This window comes from Saccopteryx bilineata, chromosome 1 (genome assembly GCF_036850765.1).
Source record: "Saccopteryx bilineata isolate mSacBil1 chromosome 1, mSacBil1_pri_phased_curated, whole genome shotgun sequence".
Lineage (NCBI taxonomy): Eukaryota > Metazoa > Chordata > Mammalia > Chiroptera > Emballonuridae > Saccopteryx > Saccopteryx bilineata.
In genome coordinates this window covers 20,242,838-20,261,949 of record NC_089490.1, presented here as the reverse complement: position 1 = coordinate 20,261,949, position 19,112 = coordinate 20,242,838, and the positions used below count along the sequence as shown (strand labels likewise).

Here is a 19,112-nt window from a genome sequence, read left to right as displayed (position 1 = left end):
CTTCCTCTCTGTCTCTCTCTTCCCCTCCTGAAGCCGAGGCTCCATTGGAGCAAAGTTGGCCCGGACGCTAGAATGGCTCTGTGGCCTCTGCCTCAGGCACTAGAATGGCTCTGGTTGCAACAGAGCAACGCCCCAGATGGGCAGAGCATCGCCCCCTGGTGGGCATGCGGGAGTCTGTCTGACTGTCTCCCTGTTTCCAGCTTCAGAAAGACTAACTGACCCTCCAGTAAATACCACCAGTTGGTTTAAAGCAGACTTAGGGTGAGCTGCTTTTAACAGGCCTTCTCAGGGAGCTACGGCTGCCAGGAAAGCTGGCCCATCTCTTCTGCTCATCTGCTGGTGCCCAGCAAGACTCAGGAGCCCGGTTCTTCCTTGTATCTAACATCAGTCTTTCCTGGGGCCAGTGGAAATTCACTTCAGCCAAGGGACTGAGCCAGCTCGCAGTCCTGCCAGCCTCGCCCTGGGACAGGGTGAGAGGTAAAGACAGTACCTTAGAAATTCTATTTTTAAAACACTCCACAGTGAAGAAGTAGAAAATAACTACGTATTCTGAACATTTAGGAAGGTAGGAGTCCTCGAATTTGTGGGCTCAGCTCAGGAACCCCTAGCTTCTTGCAACACTTGCCAGCCTGGGATGGAGTCACCAGCAAATAAACCCCGAGTAGCCTCAATAGGGGCTAATAAGATTAGCTGCTTGCTCTGCACGCTGCCCTGCCCTGTCCCCCCTCCTCTGGGCACCTGTAATGCCAGGCCAGAAGGTTTGCAGCTTAGCCTGGGGTGGGGGTGGGGGCCAGGGCAATGAGGTCCTCTGACCCGCAGCTCGAGCACTGTTTGGAACAGGAAGGTGGGGGCTGATATGGAAGTCCAGGGAGAGGGGCTGCCTGCCCAGTCCTCAGTGGCCTTGAGACTGGCTTGAAAGGACATAAGGCCCTGGCCGGTTTGCTCAGTGGTAGAGCGTCGGCCTGGCGTGTAGAAGTCCCGGGTTCGATTCCCGGCCAGGGCACACAGGAGAGGTGCCCATCTGCTTCTCCACCCCTCCCCCTCTCCTTCCTCTCTCTCTCTTCCCCTCCCACAGCCGAGGCTCCACTGGAGCAAAGATGGCCCGGGCGCTGGGGATGGCTCCTTGGCCTCTGCCCCAGGCGCTAGAGTGGCTCTGGTCGCAACAGAGCAATGCCCCGGAGGGACAGAGCATCGTTCCCTGGTGGGCAGAGCGTCACCTCCTGGTGGGCGTGCCGGGTGGATCCCGGTCGGGCGCATGTGGGAGTCTGTCTGACTGTCTCTCCCCGTTTCCGGCTTCAGAAAAATACAGGAAAAAAAAAAAAAAAAAGGAGGACATCAGTCTTTAACTCCTGAGAACATTGTCTTGTCTTCCCAACAGGATGAGTCAAGATAGCAAAGTTAAACAGAATGTTGTACAAGGTTTGTGTAGAGTGGGTCAAGATAGAAAGGAAAACTAAAAACCTGTCAGTGCTTATAGTGATTTATTTTATAATCACCAAAAACTTCCCAAATGTCATTCACGTTGTAACTGTAAAGCATCACCTGGTGATGCAAACACCGGAAGATAAAGAATGTGTCGCTATTTCACGTAAATTCACCTACTGTATATGCACAATGCAGTATATATAACTCAGCAAACAAAAGAAACATGGATGACTCTCACATTCATGTCTCCTTTGTGAGAGAAGCCACTCAGAAGGCTCCATAACATTGTGAAAGAGGTAAGACAAAGGGACAGAAAAAAATCAGTGGTTGCCAGGGGTCAGGACGGGAGAGGTGACCACAAAGGGGCATAAGAAAGCTTGGCGTGATGAAACTGCTCTATTTCTTGACTGTGGTGGTTGTTAAATGAACCTCAAAGAGCCTGACTTGAAAACCAAGAGTAGAGACAGAGTAAGGGAGGAAGCAGAAAGCAGCATCGCCTGACCAGGCGGTGGCACAGTGGATAGAGTGTCAGACTGGGAGGCCGAGGACCCAGGTTTGAGACCCCGAGGTCGCCAGCTTGAGCACAGGCTCATCTGGTTTGAGCAAAGCTCACCAGCTTGGACCCAAGGTCGCTGGCTCCAGCAAGGGGTTACTTGGTCTGCTGAAGGCCCACGGTCAAGGCACATATGAGAAAGCAGTCAATGAACAACTAAGGTGTCACAATGAGCAATAAAAAACTAATGATTGATGCTTCTCATCTCTCCATTCCTGTCTGTCCCTGTCTATCCCTCTCTCTGACTCTGAAAAGAAAAAAAGCAAGCATTAACGGGCAGGGGACAGGACAATGGAGCCTGCTTTCTCGGTGTGATGCTTTCTTCTGAAGATTCTGAAAGGTACAGCAGGGCTCTTGTAGGCAATGCCTCCCTGGCAAACACAGGACACAGCTCCCTGCCCCTTCGTCTCTCTCATAAGCGGAAAAATGTCTACCGAGTAAGGATAAGGACTGGGGTCAGGGAAGGATGAGCAAGACGAGTTTAAAGCTGGAGGCAGGGTTTGGAGCTGAGAGAGATGCCATGTGCCCCATTTTCCCAGTGATCTGAGGTCCATAATGGTTCAGAAAGGTCATATAAGCTGTCATCGCCAATGAATAGGAAACTTAATCAGCTGAAATGATGATCAAGCTTTCTATGGGAAGGTCAAGATCATTTGGCTGACGGCCACAATTGACACTAATAATATAAGCATCTTAAATTTCAAGCTAATACACATGTCCCACTTTATCTATAGCAAGGTGACACAGGAACACTCCATGGTATTTAAGTGTGTGACAGAAAACAAAGAAAGTGTGGACAGACCTAAAGTAAGATCAACACCTAAAGTATTTATTTGGATATCTTTAAACTTTTTACATATGATACATTCCAAATTTTACAAGTTTTCCACAGTTATTAAAGTTATAGCCAACTTATTAAACAGATATGGTTTCCCTGATATGGAAAGCATGTTACATAAACATTTCCATAATAAACATGATACATGCGAAATAAATCATAAAATTAAGATGGTTCGTTAGGTAGGGAAGACATTTGCTTCATGATGCAAACACTATCTCATCTTCTAAGTGTATCCTCTCTGACTGCCACCCTCAGGGGTGGGGTCCAGGGACACCTCTGCTAACAGACCTCCGTGAACTCAGTCCTGAGAGCTGCGACACGGCCATGACTTGCTGAAACTGAGCACAATCCATTTACCAGGGAGACCTGGTCTTTAGTTAATCTTGGTGAACATTATTGAGAAAAGCCAAAAGAAGCTGGGCTTAAAAGCTAAAGGAATGAGGATGTGACAAAGACCAAAATAAACATTAAAATCATTATGCCACCCATACAGAGCCCAAAACTCCAGGTCATACCAATGGAAAAAGGCCAGAAAAGGGGCTCCAGAGAGCACTGGGTTCTAGTTTGGATTTTCTTCCTGGTGGGTGGGAAACACCTCCCCTCAGCCAGCAGAGCCGGTCCCAAGCAAGAACGGTCAAGGTCATCCGTCCAGAAGGCTGCCTCGGGGAGCAGACAGGGAAGGCACCTCCGCACCCCCGGGTTTAGCCTGAAGTGTGGAGGTCTGACCTTCCTCCTGGGCATACTGCGGAGTGTGTAAAACTGAGTGCCACGGAACTTGGAGGTGCAGTTCAAAGAAAACCAAGTAACCCGTTGCTTGCACTGGCTGAAGAAAGTCCAGGGGCCTCTGCGGTTCCTTTGTTCCTCAGCCCCACCTTAGCGAGGCTCCCACTGGTTCCTCCGCAGCCTCGGCCCGGCTCTGCGCGTATCCAGGCTCCAGCACACTATGGCACGCCAGAGGGGCCTTGTGGGATATAACGGTCATAATCTATTTTACCAAGTGGTTCTCACTCTAGGAAGGCACCTCTTAGTAAAAACAATAATGTGTTAAGAAGAATAAAAAGCCTGGACACACGGGCTGTCCAGGAACGTCCTAGGTGAGCCGCAGGTAAGCAGCAGTCCATCTGTGCCAGAAAACGGAGTAGGGATGGGGGCGCAGGAACCTCAAAACACAGTTCTCATTCTTTTTCCTTTTGCTAGTATCTGATTCTAGATGCATACAACTCTCCATTTAGTCTCAGAAATGAGAGAATATATTGTCTGAAAAATTAGGATACTTTAAAAGTTTTCAAAAAGCCCTTTAAAATGAGGTTTTTTTTCTCTCAAAGCCAGAAGTCTTGCCAAAAAAGGGGAAGAAGTCCAACCTTCCACAGCTCTGAAAACGACCCGGTACTTGAACCTGTCCTCCCAGGGTTCCTCGCGCACAAGTGCCCCCGCCTCTGACAGCTGGTGCGAACCAGGGGGAGCTCTCCCCAAATCCACTGCTCAGCTCTCAGAGGCGGGGTCCCGTCAGCAGAGGGGAGGCTGACCCAGACCGTGCTGAGAGTCACCGAGAGGAACTAGGGAGTGTCACCCCAACAGACCACGGACTGTGTCCTCCTGCTGGTGAGTCCGCTTCAGGCCTGGAGTGCCTTGTGATCAGTAATGGGACATGGTTCAGACGACTGGGGACGCTCAGCGTGGGCAGATGCCCACAGAGGGGCTGTGTCCAGTCCAGGAAGAGAAGCTCCTTGTGGGAAGTCACGTTTCAGGAACACAGCAAACGGTGCAGGAAAATATGCTGATGGAAGATGACTTTCCTCAGTCCCTGGAGCTACAAGCTATAAAAATAAAACCAGGTAGAAAAGCCTAACTAAAGAATTTATTTCCAAATCCAGTAGAACTTATTTCCTATTCTCTTTCTTGAAAAGCTGCGGGGTTACAAAAATCCAAGGTTCTGCTTCTGGCAGCGCGGTGACTATAAGTGTTGCCAGTCAATGCCGACCAAGGTCTGGTTTGCTTCCTGAGCATGTCCGATCTCCTCCGTGACACTGTGCTGGTGCCAGAGCTTCTGGATCTTCTTAAACCGCTCTTTGCACAAATGTAAAGGGTTTCCCCGTCTAGAAAGAAGACAGATGTCACTCTGGATGCATTTGCTTACTCATCACTACATCCCAGCCTTTCCTGGTTTAGGAAGTTCTAAGTTAGCGGTTTTAGATCCTGGGCAAAATTTCTGCCTGGCAGGCGACTAAGGCTACTAAGACGTCAGTTAGCTTTGCAGGTTTGCGAGCAGGAGCTGAGGGGAACAGTGCTGAAAAGTCCATCTGGGTGGTTAAATGTGAAGAAGGGAGGGCGGAGGGAATTTTCAGGGGTAACATTGTTCTGCAGTGCGCTGCCTTTCAGTCAATGGAGAAAAGTCTAAGCCAAGCTGGCAAATGTGAGTTAACACCTGGGTTGAATTTAACCGAAGCACAGGATTTGAGGTCATGCCTGGGGCCCCTGCCCCAGTTCACAGCTCACAATCCTCTCCCTCCCTACCCAGGCCGCCCCTAAGAGCACACTTTCCTTCGAGAACAGGAAGCACCATCCCAGGCGCACTGCCTATAACCCTGCAGCCAAGCTCCTGGGGCAGCCTCTCTGCTCATCCTGCCTGTTTCCAGGCCCTGAACCTCACTCCTTGAGGCTGGATAGTTTCATGTGTAGGTAAAGACCCTTACCTTCTTTGGGCAAAAAGAGATGGTCTACCAAGTTCTGTAATAGAACTTGAGGGAACTGCTGTTAGCATCTTTCTTATAATAAAAGTTACGACAGAAGTGATTAAGCCTCCAATACTGTTGTATTACTCTGTATGTCCTAAATCTTTGTCTCCCAGTTTCTTGAGTAACAAGCTCATTTCTTATCAGTGAAGATCTGCTCTGAGCACTTGAAGAACACTGGGTCTCCCCACACAAAGCCACACAACTTCCAAAGGGCTATGCCTGCAGTGCTGATGCTGTGGACGCCACATGGCAATTCAATCAGTTCTGCTTCCTTGGAGTGAGCAATGGAAAAACAGTTGCACTCTGTCCTGCTCTTTCCCGATGGCCCTCATGACCCTCTAAGGGCTGGGAAAGGGAATGCCAAACCAGGCCGCCAGGGTGTCCTCCTGGGCAGAGTCCACAGATACCAATCCCCGCTAGCAGGACGGAAGCCCACAGGCGCCGGGGCTGTGAGCAGGCAGGCCTCAGGACTACACTGTGCATCGTGCTCACCATGTACTGAAGGCTCTGGAGGCCCAGAGTCTGCAAGCCCAGCCTCCCGATGGGGGCCCTTACCTGAGTCCCTGGTCCGTCTCCCCATAGTCATCAAGGTACGGAGGAGAATAAAAACAGCCTTTGGTTTTGCCGGCTAAAAATAGCACCTGACATTCCCGTACTCTGTAGAGAGACGATTTATACATTATACATCACAACCAACATCTGGATTCAGTTCTAAATGGACTGAAGTCTCATTAAAATAAATAATGGCATTTACAGCAGAGATACACAATATCAACACATCTGCTGAAGCTTTAAAAATTACTACAATGAATGGGTGGTGGGCATACAACGCAAACAGTTCAAATGCTAAGGAGAGGTTCACCTGAAACCTACGTACTCTTACTGATCAATGTCATTCCATTAAATTTAATTTCTAAATTAAAAAAATTTACTAAAATGATTGTACTGTAAATCAGTATAGTGAGGAAGAGGAACATTGGGGATTAGGAATTGACAATTTACATAATATTAGCATTTAAAAAATTATTATGTGTGAACAAGTTAATTTCTAAACATAAAGTTAATGGTATTTTAACCATTATTATGAGGAAATTATTCACACACACATAAAAGCATACAAACATTGTGAATTAGATTGAGTTGAAACACTAAGCAATATTGTTTATGACCAAAAGAATTCTGAAATAACCCAGACAGGGAAAAATGCTATTTTCACACTTTTCTAAGGCTATTTAAAAACATGTCTCCTAGCCCTGACTGGATGGCTCAGTTGGTTAGAGTACCATCCTGATATGTGAGTTTGATCCCCCTCAGGGCACATACAGGAACAGATCGATATTTCTGTCTCCTTCTCTCTTGCTTCCTCTCTCTAAAATCAGTAATAATAACAAAAAGTGTCTCCTAATCCCTGAGAGGTTTGCCCAACTTTAAAAATTTTTGCATTGATTTGGGGGGGGGGGGGGGAGAAGAAAGGAGAGAAAGAAAGAGGAGGGGGGGAAGAAGCACCAGCTTACTGCTCCACTTAGTTGTTTCATTTAGTTGTGTACTCATTGTCCGCTTCTCATATGTGCCTGGAAGGGACTGAGCCTGTGACCTTGGTGTGCTGGGACGATGCTTAATCCACTGAGCAACCTGGCCGGGGCCGCCTGACTTTTCAAAAAATGAGCTCAATTCAACATTTATATTGAGAATCTGTCACATACAAGAAATTGGCAGGCCCTGGGCGATAGTAAGGTGACTAAGGTATGGAGATAACCTAGCCTAGAGGAGCCCAACCTCATGTCACGCCTCTCCTTCAAACCCTGAAATGACTTCCACTTCACCCGGAGGTGACACTAGGATGTGCCATCCTCCAGTGACACCAGCTTCCTTGCTCTTTCTTAAACAAACGCAGGCACACTCCCCTGCAAGTTTGTACTTGCTGCTCCCTTTTGAAAATGCGCTCCTCACTTCTTTAGGGTTTTCTTCAAAAGTCACTTTTTCAGGGAATTTTTCCTGGTTTCCTATCTAAAATTCACCCTTCCCCCCAGGCCCTGCTGGGTGGCTCAGTTGGTTGGAGCATTATATGGATATATCAAGGTTGTGGGTTCAGTCCCCCGTCACAGCACATACAGGAGTCAACCAATGAATGCATAAATAGGTGAACAACAAATTAATGTTTCTCTTTCTTCCTTCCTCCCTCTCTTTAAATCAATAAACAAAAGAAATAAAATAAAATTCAACCCCATAGCTGCCGTTTCCTATTCTTTTCCTTTGCACATGGCCCTAAATTCTTAGCAGTCTTGTAGGTTTTCTGTCTCCCTCCTAGAAAATGAGTTCCAGGAAGGCAGGAATTTTGGTCTGCTTTGGTGGCAACTGCCCCTCACTGCCCAGGACACAGCAGTCACTAGAGTATTTGTTGTACGTTGTTGAATGTTGAACTAGATTTGCTGGCCTGTGGTGTCTATGAATCCCAAACTGCGAAGCTACAGCAAAAGGAGTGACTGCGGCAGGTTTGGGTGGGAGACCCCGTCAGACAACTGGAGTTTCTGTTAGAGTGAGGAACGAGGAGAGCGGAACAGAGCTGTCACGGGGCAGGAGCAGTGGCAATGGAGGGACGGGTGAGCGTGAGCCGAATGTGACGTGAGGGCCAGCGCTGCCACGCTCCCCACAGGAGACCAGCGGTCTCGGGGGCTCTGCAGCGCAGGCGCAGCCCCAGCCTCAGGGCCTTACCTCAGGAAGATGCCCACCCCGGAGCCGCAGGAGTAGGTGTGCGCCGTGCAGGCGCCCACGTCCTCCCCGTCCAGCTCGGTCTGACAGCAGTAGCTCTGGGAGCACAGCAGGGTCCCGCACACCAGGCACAGGGTCGGCGCTCGGCTCTTATCACCGCCGGACTTGGGACACCTCCACGGAAGGAAACAAAGCAGATGGCATTGCTCAACAATGAGCGGCTGCAGAGCGGGCGCTGAAACCACCGGGGGAAACACCTGCCACCTCAGGGGAGCTGAGGTGCCTACACCCTGTGGCCCGGGAATACCTCACACACGGGCACAAGCACCGTGCACTGGGCACAGTTAACAACCAGAGGGAAAAAATTAACTCATCAACAGAAGGAAAAATGTAAATTCCGCTACTATCATACAATATAATAAAATACTAATATGCAGGAAAACTGATGAATTAAACATTATATATGTCAAATGTAGAAATAAATCTTACAAACAGTGCTGAGTGAAAAAGATGTAAAGAGGGATAAATATACGATGACGGAAAATGATCTGACTTTGGGCTATGGGCACATAGCACAATGCACAGTTCAAAGGCTATAGAGATGTTCACCTGAAACCATGTATTCTTATTGCTCAATGTTACCCTGTTAAATTTTCTAAATAAAATTTAAAAATTAAAAAGAAAAAAAAAGATGTCTAGTATAATGCCACTTTTAAAGCTTAAAACATACCAAATAAATAATAATAATTCTGCTTAGAAATATATAACACGAATAAAAAGGAGCGCTCACACTCCCTTTGGAAAAGTGACTCTGAGGGGAAGGAGGAGGACCCACCAGGGAAGAGAGACAAAGACCGCTTCAACTATCTTGGCAACCCTTTAGTTTTTACATTGTTGTTTATTCCTCATGCTACTGACATGTTAAATATTTAACGATGTATTGAAAACTATAAAGGGCTCTTATTATTTTACATGTAGTGCAAATTACTGTATTTCCCATGTATAAGATTCACCCTTTCCCGAAAAATTTGAGGTCTAAAAACTGGGTGCGTTTATACAGTGGTTGTAGCATTTCAAATGCCATTCAGGGGTCCCCAAACTTTTTACACAGGGGGCCAGTTCACTGTCCCTCAGACCGTTGGGGGGCTGCCACATACAGTGCTCCTCTCACTGACCACCAGTGAAAGAGGTGCCCCTTTCCGGAAGTGCGGCGGGAGCTGTATAAATGGTTTCAGGTGGCCACATGCGGCCCGCGGGCCGTAGTTCAGGGATGCCTGCCATAGATGGAACTGAGGATGAGGCAATACATGAAGACAGTGATTCGTCATCAGACACAGATGAGGACAAGCTAATGGATGGGAGTTTTGACAGTGATGAGGAGTTGTATGAATTTTATAATGAATAAAACTTGAGTTTAATAACTTTATGTAATACATTTTTTTCAAATTCCAGGCCCCAAAATTAAGGTGCATCTTATACATGGGGAACTACGTTATTCTTTGATAACCTAGAATTAACCACACCTGTTCTCCCGCCCTGCCCCGCCCCTTCCCCATGCCTTATTCTGAAACACGGTGGAATGGTGCTTTTACAAGTTAGGTCAAGACTAGCGATGTGAAATCTCCCTAGCCAAACAAAACTGAACAATGAACAAAAGCCCTTAAATTGTGCATAGAGAAGTGAGTGTTTCTAGTGGTAGGAAATACTCAGTATTCTAATATCAAAACTTACGAGAAATTTGATGCTTGATTAATGAGGCTGCTGTAATCCTCTGGAAGGTCTATTAATTTGTTAGATTCTCTTGGATAGCTTTAAAAAACACACATACATACACAAAAAACCAGTTAATGTAAGGTCATATCGCAACAATGACAGGATAACTTAGCTTGGTCACTACAAACAATGGCAGGCTGAACCTGAGAGACTGAGCTACCACAGCGGCTCCGGAAGCCACAGGACTAAACTTAAAATTCCACGGGGCCTTAGAGCTCACATTTTTAATTGAAAATCTCAGAACAAAGGTCAGGACAGTAGACAGTACTTAGAATTGGCCCCATTTAAGTGAAAATGTGGGATGGGAGCTCTGGGAAGCAGGGGAGGCGCAGAGAAGGATCTTCACCCCCAGGCTTCCACCGAAACCACCGGCCATGGAGAGCCCAGCCACAGAACCGAGGAGAGAGGACAAGACGTGCTTACTAAAGGTGACCTTTGGGCACAAGTGAGTTGGAGGAGAGAAGTAGAGAACAGATAATACAGAGATACCAAGCCATGCTGATTCTATGACAAGTTAATTCAGATAAAATTTAGATCCAACATCAACTGGTAGTTGAGGGCTCAAGGACCACATGGTTCGGCCCTTCCCTACTTTGCCTATGGCAGAGATGAAAGTGCACCGAAACCATGGGGGAGCTACCTCGACTGCAGTTCTTATACCGAATCACGTGGGAAGATCCGGGAGGGGTACACATGCAAGGAGCCCAACTTTAGAGAAATGAGATTTGGGAGGTAGGGCCCTGAGTATACAGTGTGTCCGTAAAGTCATGGTGCACTTTTGACCAGTCACAGGAAAGCAACAAAAGATGACAGAAATGTGAAATCTGCACCAAATGAAAGGAAAACCCTCCCAGTTTCTGTAGGATGATGGGGCAGCATGTGCGCATGCGCAGATGACGACGGAAAACCGTGTATACAGCGGAGCAGCCCACGGCCATGCCAGTCGAGATGTGGACGGTACAGAGGATAGTTCAGTGTATCTGTGGCCTAAATTCGAATCCGTGACCAAAGTGCAATGTGAATATCACGTTTATAACGAGGCGCTACCACATAGGAATAACATTACTCGGTGGGATAAACAGTTGAAGGAAACCTGGCAGTTTGGTGGAGAAACCCCGTTCTGGTAGGCCATCAGTCAGTGACGAGTCTGTAGAGGCTATACGGGATAGCTACCTAAGGAGTCCTAAAAAATCTGTGCGTGAGCCCACATCGAACTGCACTGAATAGGTATGAAACTGGGAGAGTTTTCCTTTTATTTGGTGCAGATTTAATATTTCTATCGTCTTTTGTTGCTTTCCTGTGACTGGTCAAAAGTGTACCGTGACTTTACGGACACACTGTATTTTTAAGCTTCCGAAGTTGTTCTCATGTATACCTCAAGTTGAGGACTATTGTTGCACATAATGAGTTTACTGACTGCATGGTTGAACCATATGAAATTGGTGGTTCTCAACCATTTCTGACTTATAAAAACTGCAACTTCATATGGGTCAGCCTAATGTAATTGGGGTGTTGTTACCTCTGGATTTAGGACAGACTGTGTAGAGAATCTAAAAACTAGAACACCTAACCTCCTCCATCCCTCTGAATTTTTATGGATAATGTAGTCAGCAGAGACAAGGAAATATTAATAGATGAAATATACCTGTTATCATCTGGGATAGCATACTATAGAATAAAGCTAATGTCAAAGGAAAGAAAAAAAAATGACTGGTCATCATTTGATAATTACTGAAGCTGAGTGACAGGTATGTGGGATCTTATTATGCTATTCTTTAAACTTTCAGATAGTTTGAAATTTTGCTTAACAAACAAACAAAAAAAAGAAAACCTAAAAAAATGACCCATATTTTTCTAAAAGCAAACACTCAAAAATATAGTAATTTTGTTCTTTGCTCCCTCTGCCGAGAATAATGCAGTAGTATATTTACGTTCCCAGTTCTGATCCTTCTACAAACTCATTGGACTATGAAGAAAATATGAAGGCACGGCGGCCAACCTCTTGGAATCACGACGGCCCGGAAGTCACTGTTGAAGGAACACAGCCCTGGCCTCCTGCCCCCACCACGGATCTGACCATCTTTAACTTACCTGACAGCATCTCTTCCACCTTCTAGGTATCTTTTAACTTCAAGGTTCTGACACCAACTTTAATGAAATTGGGAAAAGAAACACCGTTTACTTTTGAATGGCTAGAACTAGCATTTTTTCCTCTCTAAAAACCTTTTTTCTCTTACTGTATTTATCTAATCAAAAGAAGCTTGACGGAATACCATATTTTGTTTGCAACTTTTAAAATCACAAAAATATGACCTGTAGTTATTTTTCTAAAAGACAGAATGTTAAATATATTAAAATTTGTGGCTATCCACACTATTACCCCACTAATTTGGACATTCTGGAAAATCTAGTCTGAATTAATGACAAGCTCTTAATACCCAGAGCTAGAACACTTACTGTATTTTTCACTCCATAAGATACACTTCCCTCCACCAAAAGTGGAGGGGAAAATGCCCATGCGTCTTATGGAGCAAAAAATGCGGTATTTATTAAATATTTTGATACACCATATGGTTCAGAATTTTTTTTTTCTTATTTTCCTCCTTAAAACCCTAGGTGCGTCTTATGGGGTGAAAACTACGGTAATATATACCTAGAAGTGGAACGGCTGGATCATATGGTCATTCTATGTTTACCTTTTGGAAGAACTGGTTTTCCAGACCGAATGCACTCTTTTCTATTCCTACCAGCAATGCACACAGATTCCAATTTCTCAGCATCCTCACCAACACAATTTATTACTGTCTGCCTTTTTTTTTTTTTTTTTAACAGAGACAGAGAGAGAGTCAGAGAGAGGGATAGACAGGGACAGACAGACAGGAATGGAGAGATGAGAAGCATCAATCATTAGTTTTTTTGTTGCAACACCTTAGTTGTTCATTGATTGCTTTCTCATATGTGTGCCTTGACCGCAGGCCTTCAGCAGACCAAGTAACCCCTTGCTGGAGCCAGCGACCTTGGGTCCAAGCTGGTGAGCTTTTGCTCAAACCAGATGAGCCCGTGCTCAAGCTGGCTACCTCGGGGTCTCGAACCTGGGTCCTCAGCATCCCAGTCTGACGCTCTATCCACTGCGCCACCACCTGGTCAGGCTGTCTGCCTTTTTGATTACAGCCATCCTGATGGGTATGAAGTGGTATCTCATTGTGGTTTTTTTTTATTTTGTATTTTTCTGAAGCTGGAAACGGGGAGAGACAGTCAGACAGACTCCCGCATGCGCCCAACCAGGATCCACCTGGCACGCCCACCAGGGGGCGATGCTCTGCAGAGGCCAAGGAGCCATCCCCAGTGCCGGGGCCATCTTTGCTCCAGTGGAGCCTCGGCTGCGGGAGGGGAAGAGAGAAACAGAGAGGAAGGGGTGGAGAAGCAGATGGGTGCTTCTCCTATGTGCCCTGGCCGGGAATCCAACCCGGGATTTCTGCACGCCAGGCCGATGGTCTACCACTGAGCAAACCGGCCAGGGCTCATTGTGGCTTTGATTTACATTTCCCCAATGGCTGACTTTGAGCATGTTTTCATGTGCTTATTGGCCATTTGTATGTTCTCTGGAGGAGTCCTTTGCTCCTTTTATGCTTGAGCAGGTAGTGGTACAGTGGATAGACTGCTGATGTGGTAAGCTGAGGACCCGGGTTGGGAACTCTGGGGTCGTCAGCTTCAGTGTGGGCTCATCAGCTTGAGCACAGGATGGCCGGCTTGAGCTTGGGATCATAGACATGACCCCATGGTCGCTGGCTTAAGCAAGGGGTCACTGGCTTGGCTGGAGCCCCCCCCCCCCGTCAATGCACGTTTGAGAAGCAAGCAAAGAACAATTAAAGTGCTACAACTAAGTGTTGACACTTCTCATCTCTCTCCCTTCCTGTTTCTCTCTCTTTTTTTTTTTTTTTAAATACTCTTTATTTTTATTTTATTTATTCATTTTAGAGAGGAGAGAGGGAGAGAGAGAGACAGAGAGAGAGGAGAGAGAGACAGGGGGGAGGAGCTGGAAGCATCAACTCTCATATGTGCCTTGACCAGGCAAGCCCAGGGTTTTGAACAGGCGACCTCAGCATTTCCAGGTCGACACTTTATCCACTGCGCCACCACAGGTCAGGCCTGTTTCTCTCTTTCTTGACTGACCGATGGTGGAGCAGTGGACAGAGCATTGATCTGAGACGCTGAGAACCCAGGTTCGAAACCTTGAGGTTGACAGTTTGAGTGCAGGCTCATCAGCTTGAGAATGAGGTTACTGGCTTGAGTGTGGGATCACAGACATGACCCATGGCTGCTGGCTTGAAGCTCAAAGTCACTGGCTTGAGCAAGGGGTCACTGGCTTGGCTGGAGCCCCCTGGTCAAGGCATGTATGAGAAGTAATCAATGAACAACTGAAGTGATGCAACTTCGAGTTGATGCTTATCCCTCTCCCTTCCTGTCTCTCTTTTGGTAAAAAAGAAAAAAAATTCTTAAAATTTGTTTTCTTTGCTCATTTTTAAATGAGTTGTCTGCTTCTTTGTTGCTGAGATATATGTAGAGATCCTCGATATATTCTGGATATTAATTCCATATCAGATATATGCTGTATAGATAACTTCTCCCTCTCTGTGCATAAAACAGCCAAATTTTAAAGTAAGGGTATTGGAATAGGTAATCTTTAAGGTTCCTTTCAGTTCCCCAAATCTACAGAACTGAGCGTGTAACAAGCAAGTTGAACAGAGGAAACAAACATTTCCACAACTACCTTTCTTCTAAGCAAATATGCTTATGCTGTTCACTAGCTTGGCAAAAATCTTAACACACAGTGAGTTCTTAACTAAGAAGGCCTAATCATTATAGATTACACTACATGGACTGTGTTCTACCAGGCTCACTGAGAATTTAGCAATATAGGTAACAAACTTCAGTTCGTTTCCATATAACTTCATTAAATATAATGATGAAAAGTGTATAATCATTACCTTTCAATCAGTAACTTCGTTATCTCACTGTTTTCTTGAAAAAGCCTAATGAGGTTGTTTGGCAGGGAAAGATAGTTACATAAATATTCAAAATGGCTTGTTCCAGAAACTGCAAATGAAGAAGAAAAGAGTAATGCATATAACAACTAAGGGTAGAATCTGTAATCTGTATCAGAGTAAGGCAACAGCAGAGCTTAAAAAAACGCATGAGGAAAGAGTTGAAATTTGCTAGGAACATGACCTGCAGGAAGTTAACAAGATAGCACGTGGACAGGATCCACAGACAATGACAATTCAGAGTGGAGTCAGGCGACTCCTACACCAAACTGGTTAGAATGCCTAGTGTCTTGCAACATGGTATGCCTGCATGATCTACTTCATGGGTGAGCATTACATGACAAAACAACATACGAGTGCTCCAGAAAAGCACAAAGCAGTACAGAAATATATGATGATTTCATCAGGGGAGAAGGGTTTAACCGCTTATTCTAATCATCCCTGCAAACGATCGGGAAGGCTACATTATACTATATTGTGCCTGGGTAACTGAACAGAACAGAGATGCCAGTCAGCAGACTTGCAGAGAGCATCATTCCAGGCAAGCACCCCATGCCCTCTGCCAGGAACTATGAGCCACAGGGATACAGCAAATTAGACGCCTACCTTTACACCACTTTTATGAAATGAATCAAAACAGAACATAGGAAACAACTGGGAAATAGCAAATGAATTCCTTCATTAAGATCAGATTTATGTGCAGTTATGGATATTCTGAATTTTACTGCCATGCTTCAATTTAAAAAAACATTTGAAATTGTCAGTTTTCACTTCTTAAAGCTGAAGAACCCAGTTTATAAATAATATATAACTGAAGATTTTAACAGATGAAAGCAAACTTAGTTATTGAACATGCAAACATACAAAAAGCATATTTACTAAGACCCAATACAATCAGACAGATAAATAAGCATTTTTATTCTATAATTGTGTACATCACCATAGTCAATGAGCTATACTCTAAACTTTTAATCCTTTTTCATTTTTGCAAGATACCTTAACTCTAAGCTGCTGGAGGGAAAGACCCCATACGTTTCCTACATTCTGAAAGAGTGCCGGCTACCTTGCATTTCAGGCGGGGAGGGAACTCCATTTAAGTAATGGAAAAACAGAGCAGAGCACTTCAGGAAAGGCAGGACTCCCGCTCTGACACTGCGCCACAGGTGCCAGCCGGAGGGCGTCTCCTTCAAGGCCCTACACAGAGAAAAAGAAAACAGAACAATTTCACAGGAAGAGGTCATTTTAGTTACATCAGGAGGTGACAACAGAGACAACTGCTCTTTGGAATCGATGGGATACAGGCGTAAAAGGGGCGGGAGCCCCAACTATCACAGGGTGTCAGGTACAAATGGTACTAATACTCGGGAGCTGCTGGTTGTGTGACGGTTATGATCTCACCTTCCTGTACACTGGTGAAGTGTTTTATACAAAGCAAGAACTGCTAATTCCTCTTCGCCAGCAGGAGTTTCTTGATCCATACCATCCTCTTCTGAAAGAGAAAAAAATACTAGCATTCTGTACTTGCCCATTGAGTGTGAATTGGTGACCATATCATTTAAGCACTCAAATATATGCATATACTCACTATAGTATAAAAATACTCCCACAAAACACACAGAACTTTAATTCCTTAGGTGTGAGCCCACTATTGACTCCAGCATACTAAGGAGCCTGCAGGCTTTGAGAGAGCCATGTGCTGATTCAGGGTGCCAGGCAGCATGCTGGGAGCGAAATCAGCTAAACAGACAGTATGGCAGTAGTTCTCAACCACTTTACACTTGGGGACCAGCAAGGCAGACATCACCCTGAGTGTGAGTGCATGTGACTAAGATCACTGAGTTTATAATCTTCATACAACATCAGGGTAGTTAACTCTTCCGTGGACTGGCCTGAAATTTCTGGTGGACCAATCTGCAGATGGGCAGTTGAAAAACACTGGTCCATGGTCCTCAAATATGTATTACTAAATTTATAAAATAAAAATAATGATTCACATTGCTAAGAGATTTTAATGAGACTTTTTTTCAAAACTTGCCACAAGAAATTAAACAATAACAAGTAGCCTAATTATAATTTATATATTATCCTCATCCAAGCACCTTTGCCTTTGATACTTAAAAAAAACCATTATTTTTTATTAATTTGAGAGAGGAAGGGAAGGAGACAGAGAGAGACATCAATTTGCTGTCCTTCTCTTACACTCATTGGTTGATTCTCGTATGTGCCTTCACCAGGAATCGAACCCACAACCTAGGCCGGTTGGCATGACCCTCTAACCAACTGAGCTACCCGGCCAGGGCTAATACTATTTTTTTTTAACTGAGAAAACTCAAGTACTTCCTTCAAGAACCCGACAGGAAGAGTTACCTGTACATGAGGTCAGCAGGATCTGAATGATGTGTGCCATAGTGACCAGGTGGAAGATGTGGAGGTCTCCAGTGCCCAGGCTGATCCCGGAAAAATCCTGACAGTGCAACGTGGGGAAAGCGAGCACCAAGCCCACCTAGACAGCAGGTACAGTGTGTCAGACGGCTCACAGTTCCTCTCACGCCTAAACACATCCCCGCTTTCCTGACAGGAGCTCCTTGGAGCCGGCCCTTCCCCTGCAGTAGTTTGCTCTTCTACAGTGCACACGTTAGACATGCCACTGAACTGGGCGAAGTGAAGTCACTTAAGAGCTAATGGTTTGACAGGCACTATCATTTCATTTAATCAGTGATTCTCCTATACACAGCATATTGCTAATTTTAATACAATGAACAGGTGAACTCTTTCTAGGGGTGAGCAGTGGAAAAAGCATGGGCTTTGGACACACAAAGATCTGGAAATGAACCCTAGCTCCTCTTACAAACTTTTTAGATAATAACACCTCTGAGCCTCAGTTCCCTGTTGGTAAACTAGAGATGATATATGTGTTTTTAATACCATAGTAGGAAGGATGTAAGGATTAGACAAGAATGCTGGCGGAAGCAGGCAGGTAGACAATATGAGTTTGCCCTCCCGTTAGCCTCCTCCTGCCTGTACCAGGGTGGTTTGTATAGGAGCCGTGGGAATGATCGCAGTGGGCAATACTTACTAAGGACACTGTGCTCTAAGCTCTTTACACTGATCATTATCATCTGGACACAATCATATGAGATAGGCACTAACTAGCTTAAAAGTACAGAATCGGATGCCCTAAGAGATGAAAGGGACAGTACCTGGGGTTCCTGACTGAGGGGACCATCTGAGGCAGGTCAAGTTCAGTCAGGGGTGGGTCCTGGCACAGAAGACATACCTTTCCCTCAATCACACAAAGGTATGTCTATGACTAAGTAGTGTGACCACACAGGACTGTACCTGCCTAAAAGCACTGCATGGGTCAGCAGCAGCCCTTATATTACTTATGTTATGTTTACTTCTTTGTAGTAAAAAGCATAGATTAAAATTACTGACCTCAGTTCCAAAGCAAAATAAGATTAGACAACCCAGCTCAAGCCTCTCAGCTAGATTCCCCCCCCCAATTTTAAATTATTTTATTGATTTTAGAGAGAGAAAAGGGAGAAAGAAAGACAGGAACATCAACCTATACCTCTATGTGTCCTGACTGGGGATCGAACTGACAACCTCTGTGCTTCAGGACAATGCTCTAACCAACTGAGCTATCTGGCCAGGGCTCAGCTAGATTCTTTAACACTTTCCTTTTGAGGCTCCTCAGAAAGAATCATACTCAGAATTGGTAAGAGTTAATTAACTCCTCCTGTCTGCCTTTATACTGTTCACCAAGTCTAAGACCAAGTCTACAGTATAATAAAGAAAATGTCAAACATAAAATTACAAGATACTCACCAATAAATGAAACATGTCAATATCTAATATGCACGGAAGGTCTCCATGATAGACATCAGGCACCAATGCTAAATATTTAAAGAAAAAATACATTAGCACATTTCATATACCAACATAAGATTTTTTCTTTTAGATTTTTTATTTATTTATTCATTTTTAGAGAGACAGGAGAGTGAGTGAGAGAGGAGAGAGAGAGAAGGGGG

General features: G+C 45.2%; 2 protein-coding genes across 4 annotated transcripts in view; both read right to left on the bottom strand.

Moving 5' to 3' along the window:
* BICRAL (BICRA like chromatin remodeling complex associated protein) overlaps positions 1 to 19,112 on the bottom strand; it is a 215,157-nt gene that overhangs the window by 155,572 nt on the left and 40,473 nt on the right. The gene's annotated exons all lie outside the window — the stretch shown is intronic.
* Positions 2,787 to 19,112, bottom strand: part of UBR2 (ubiquitin protein ligase E3 component n-recognin 2) — a 107,748-nt gene continuing 91,422 nt past the window's right edge. For all 3 annotated transcript variants that reach the window (XM_066248704.1, XM_066248612.1, XM_066248785.1), the window contains exons 38-47: positions 18,910 to 18,977; positions 17,449 to 17,584; positions 16,480 to 16,570; positions 16,145 to 16,275; positions 15,025 to 15,133; positions 12,128 to 12,184; positions 9,995 to 10,072; positions 8,267 to 8,437; positions 6,110 to 6,211; positions 2,787 to 4,915 (exon numbers count right to left, since the gene is read on the bottom strand). In XM_066248704.1, the coding sequence (XP_066104801.1) occupies positions 4,774 to 4,915; positions 6,110 to 6,211; positions 8,267 to 8,437; positions 9,995 to 10,072; positions 12,128 to 12,184; positions 15,025 to 15,133; positions 16,145 to 16,275; positions 16,480 to 16,570; positions 17,449 to 17,584; positions 18,910 to 18,977 (1,085 nt within the window). In that variant the 3' untranslated portion in view covers positions 2,787 to 4,773. The remainder of the gene's footprint in view (positions 4,916 to 6,109; positions 6,212 to 8,266; positions 8,438 to 9,994; positions 10,073 to 12,127; positions 12,185 to 15,024; positions 15,134 to 16,144; positions 16,276 to 16,479; positions 16,571 to 17,448; positions 17,585 to 18,909; positions 18,978 to 19,112) is intronic.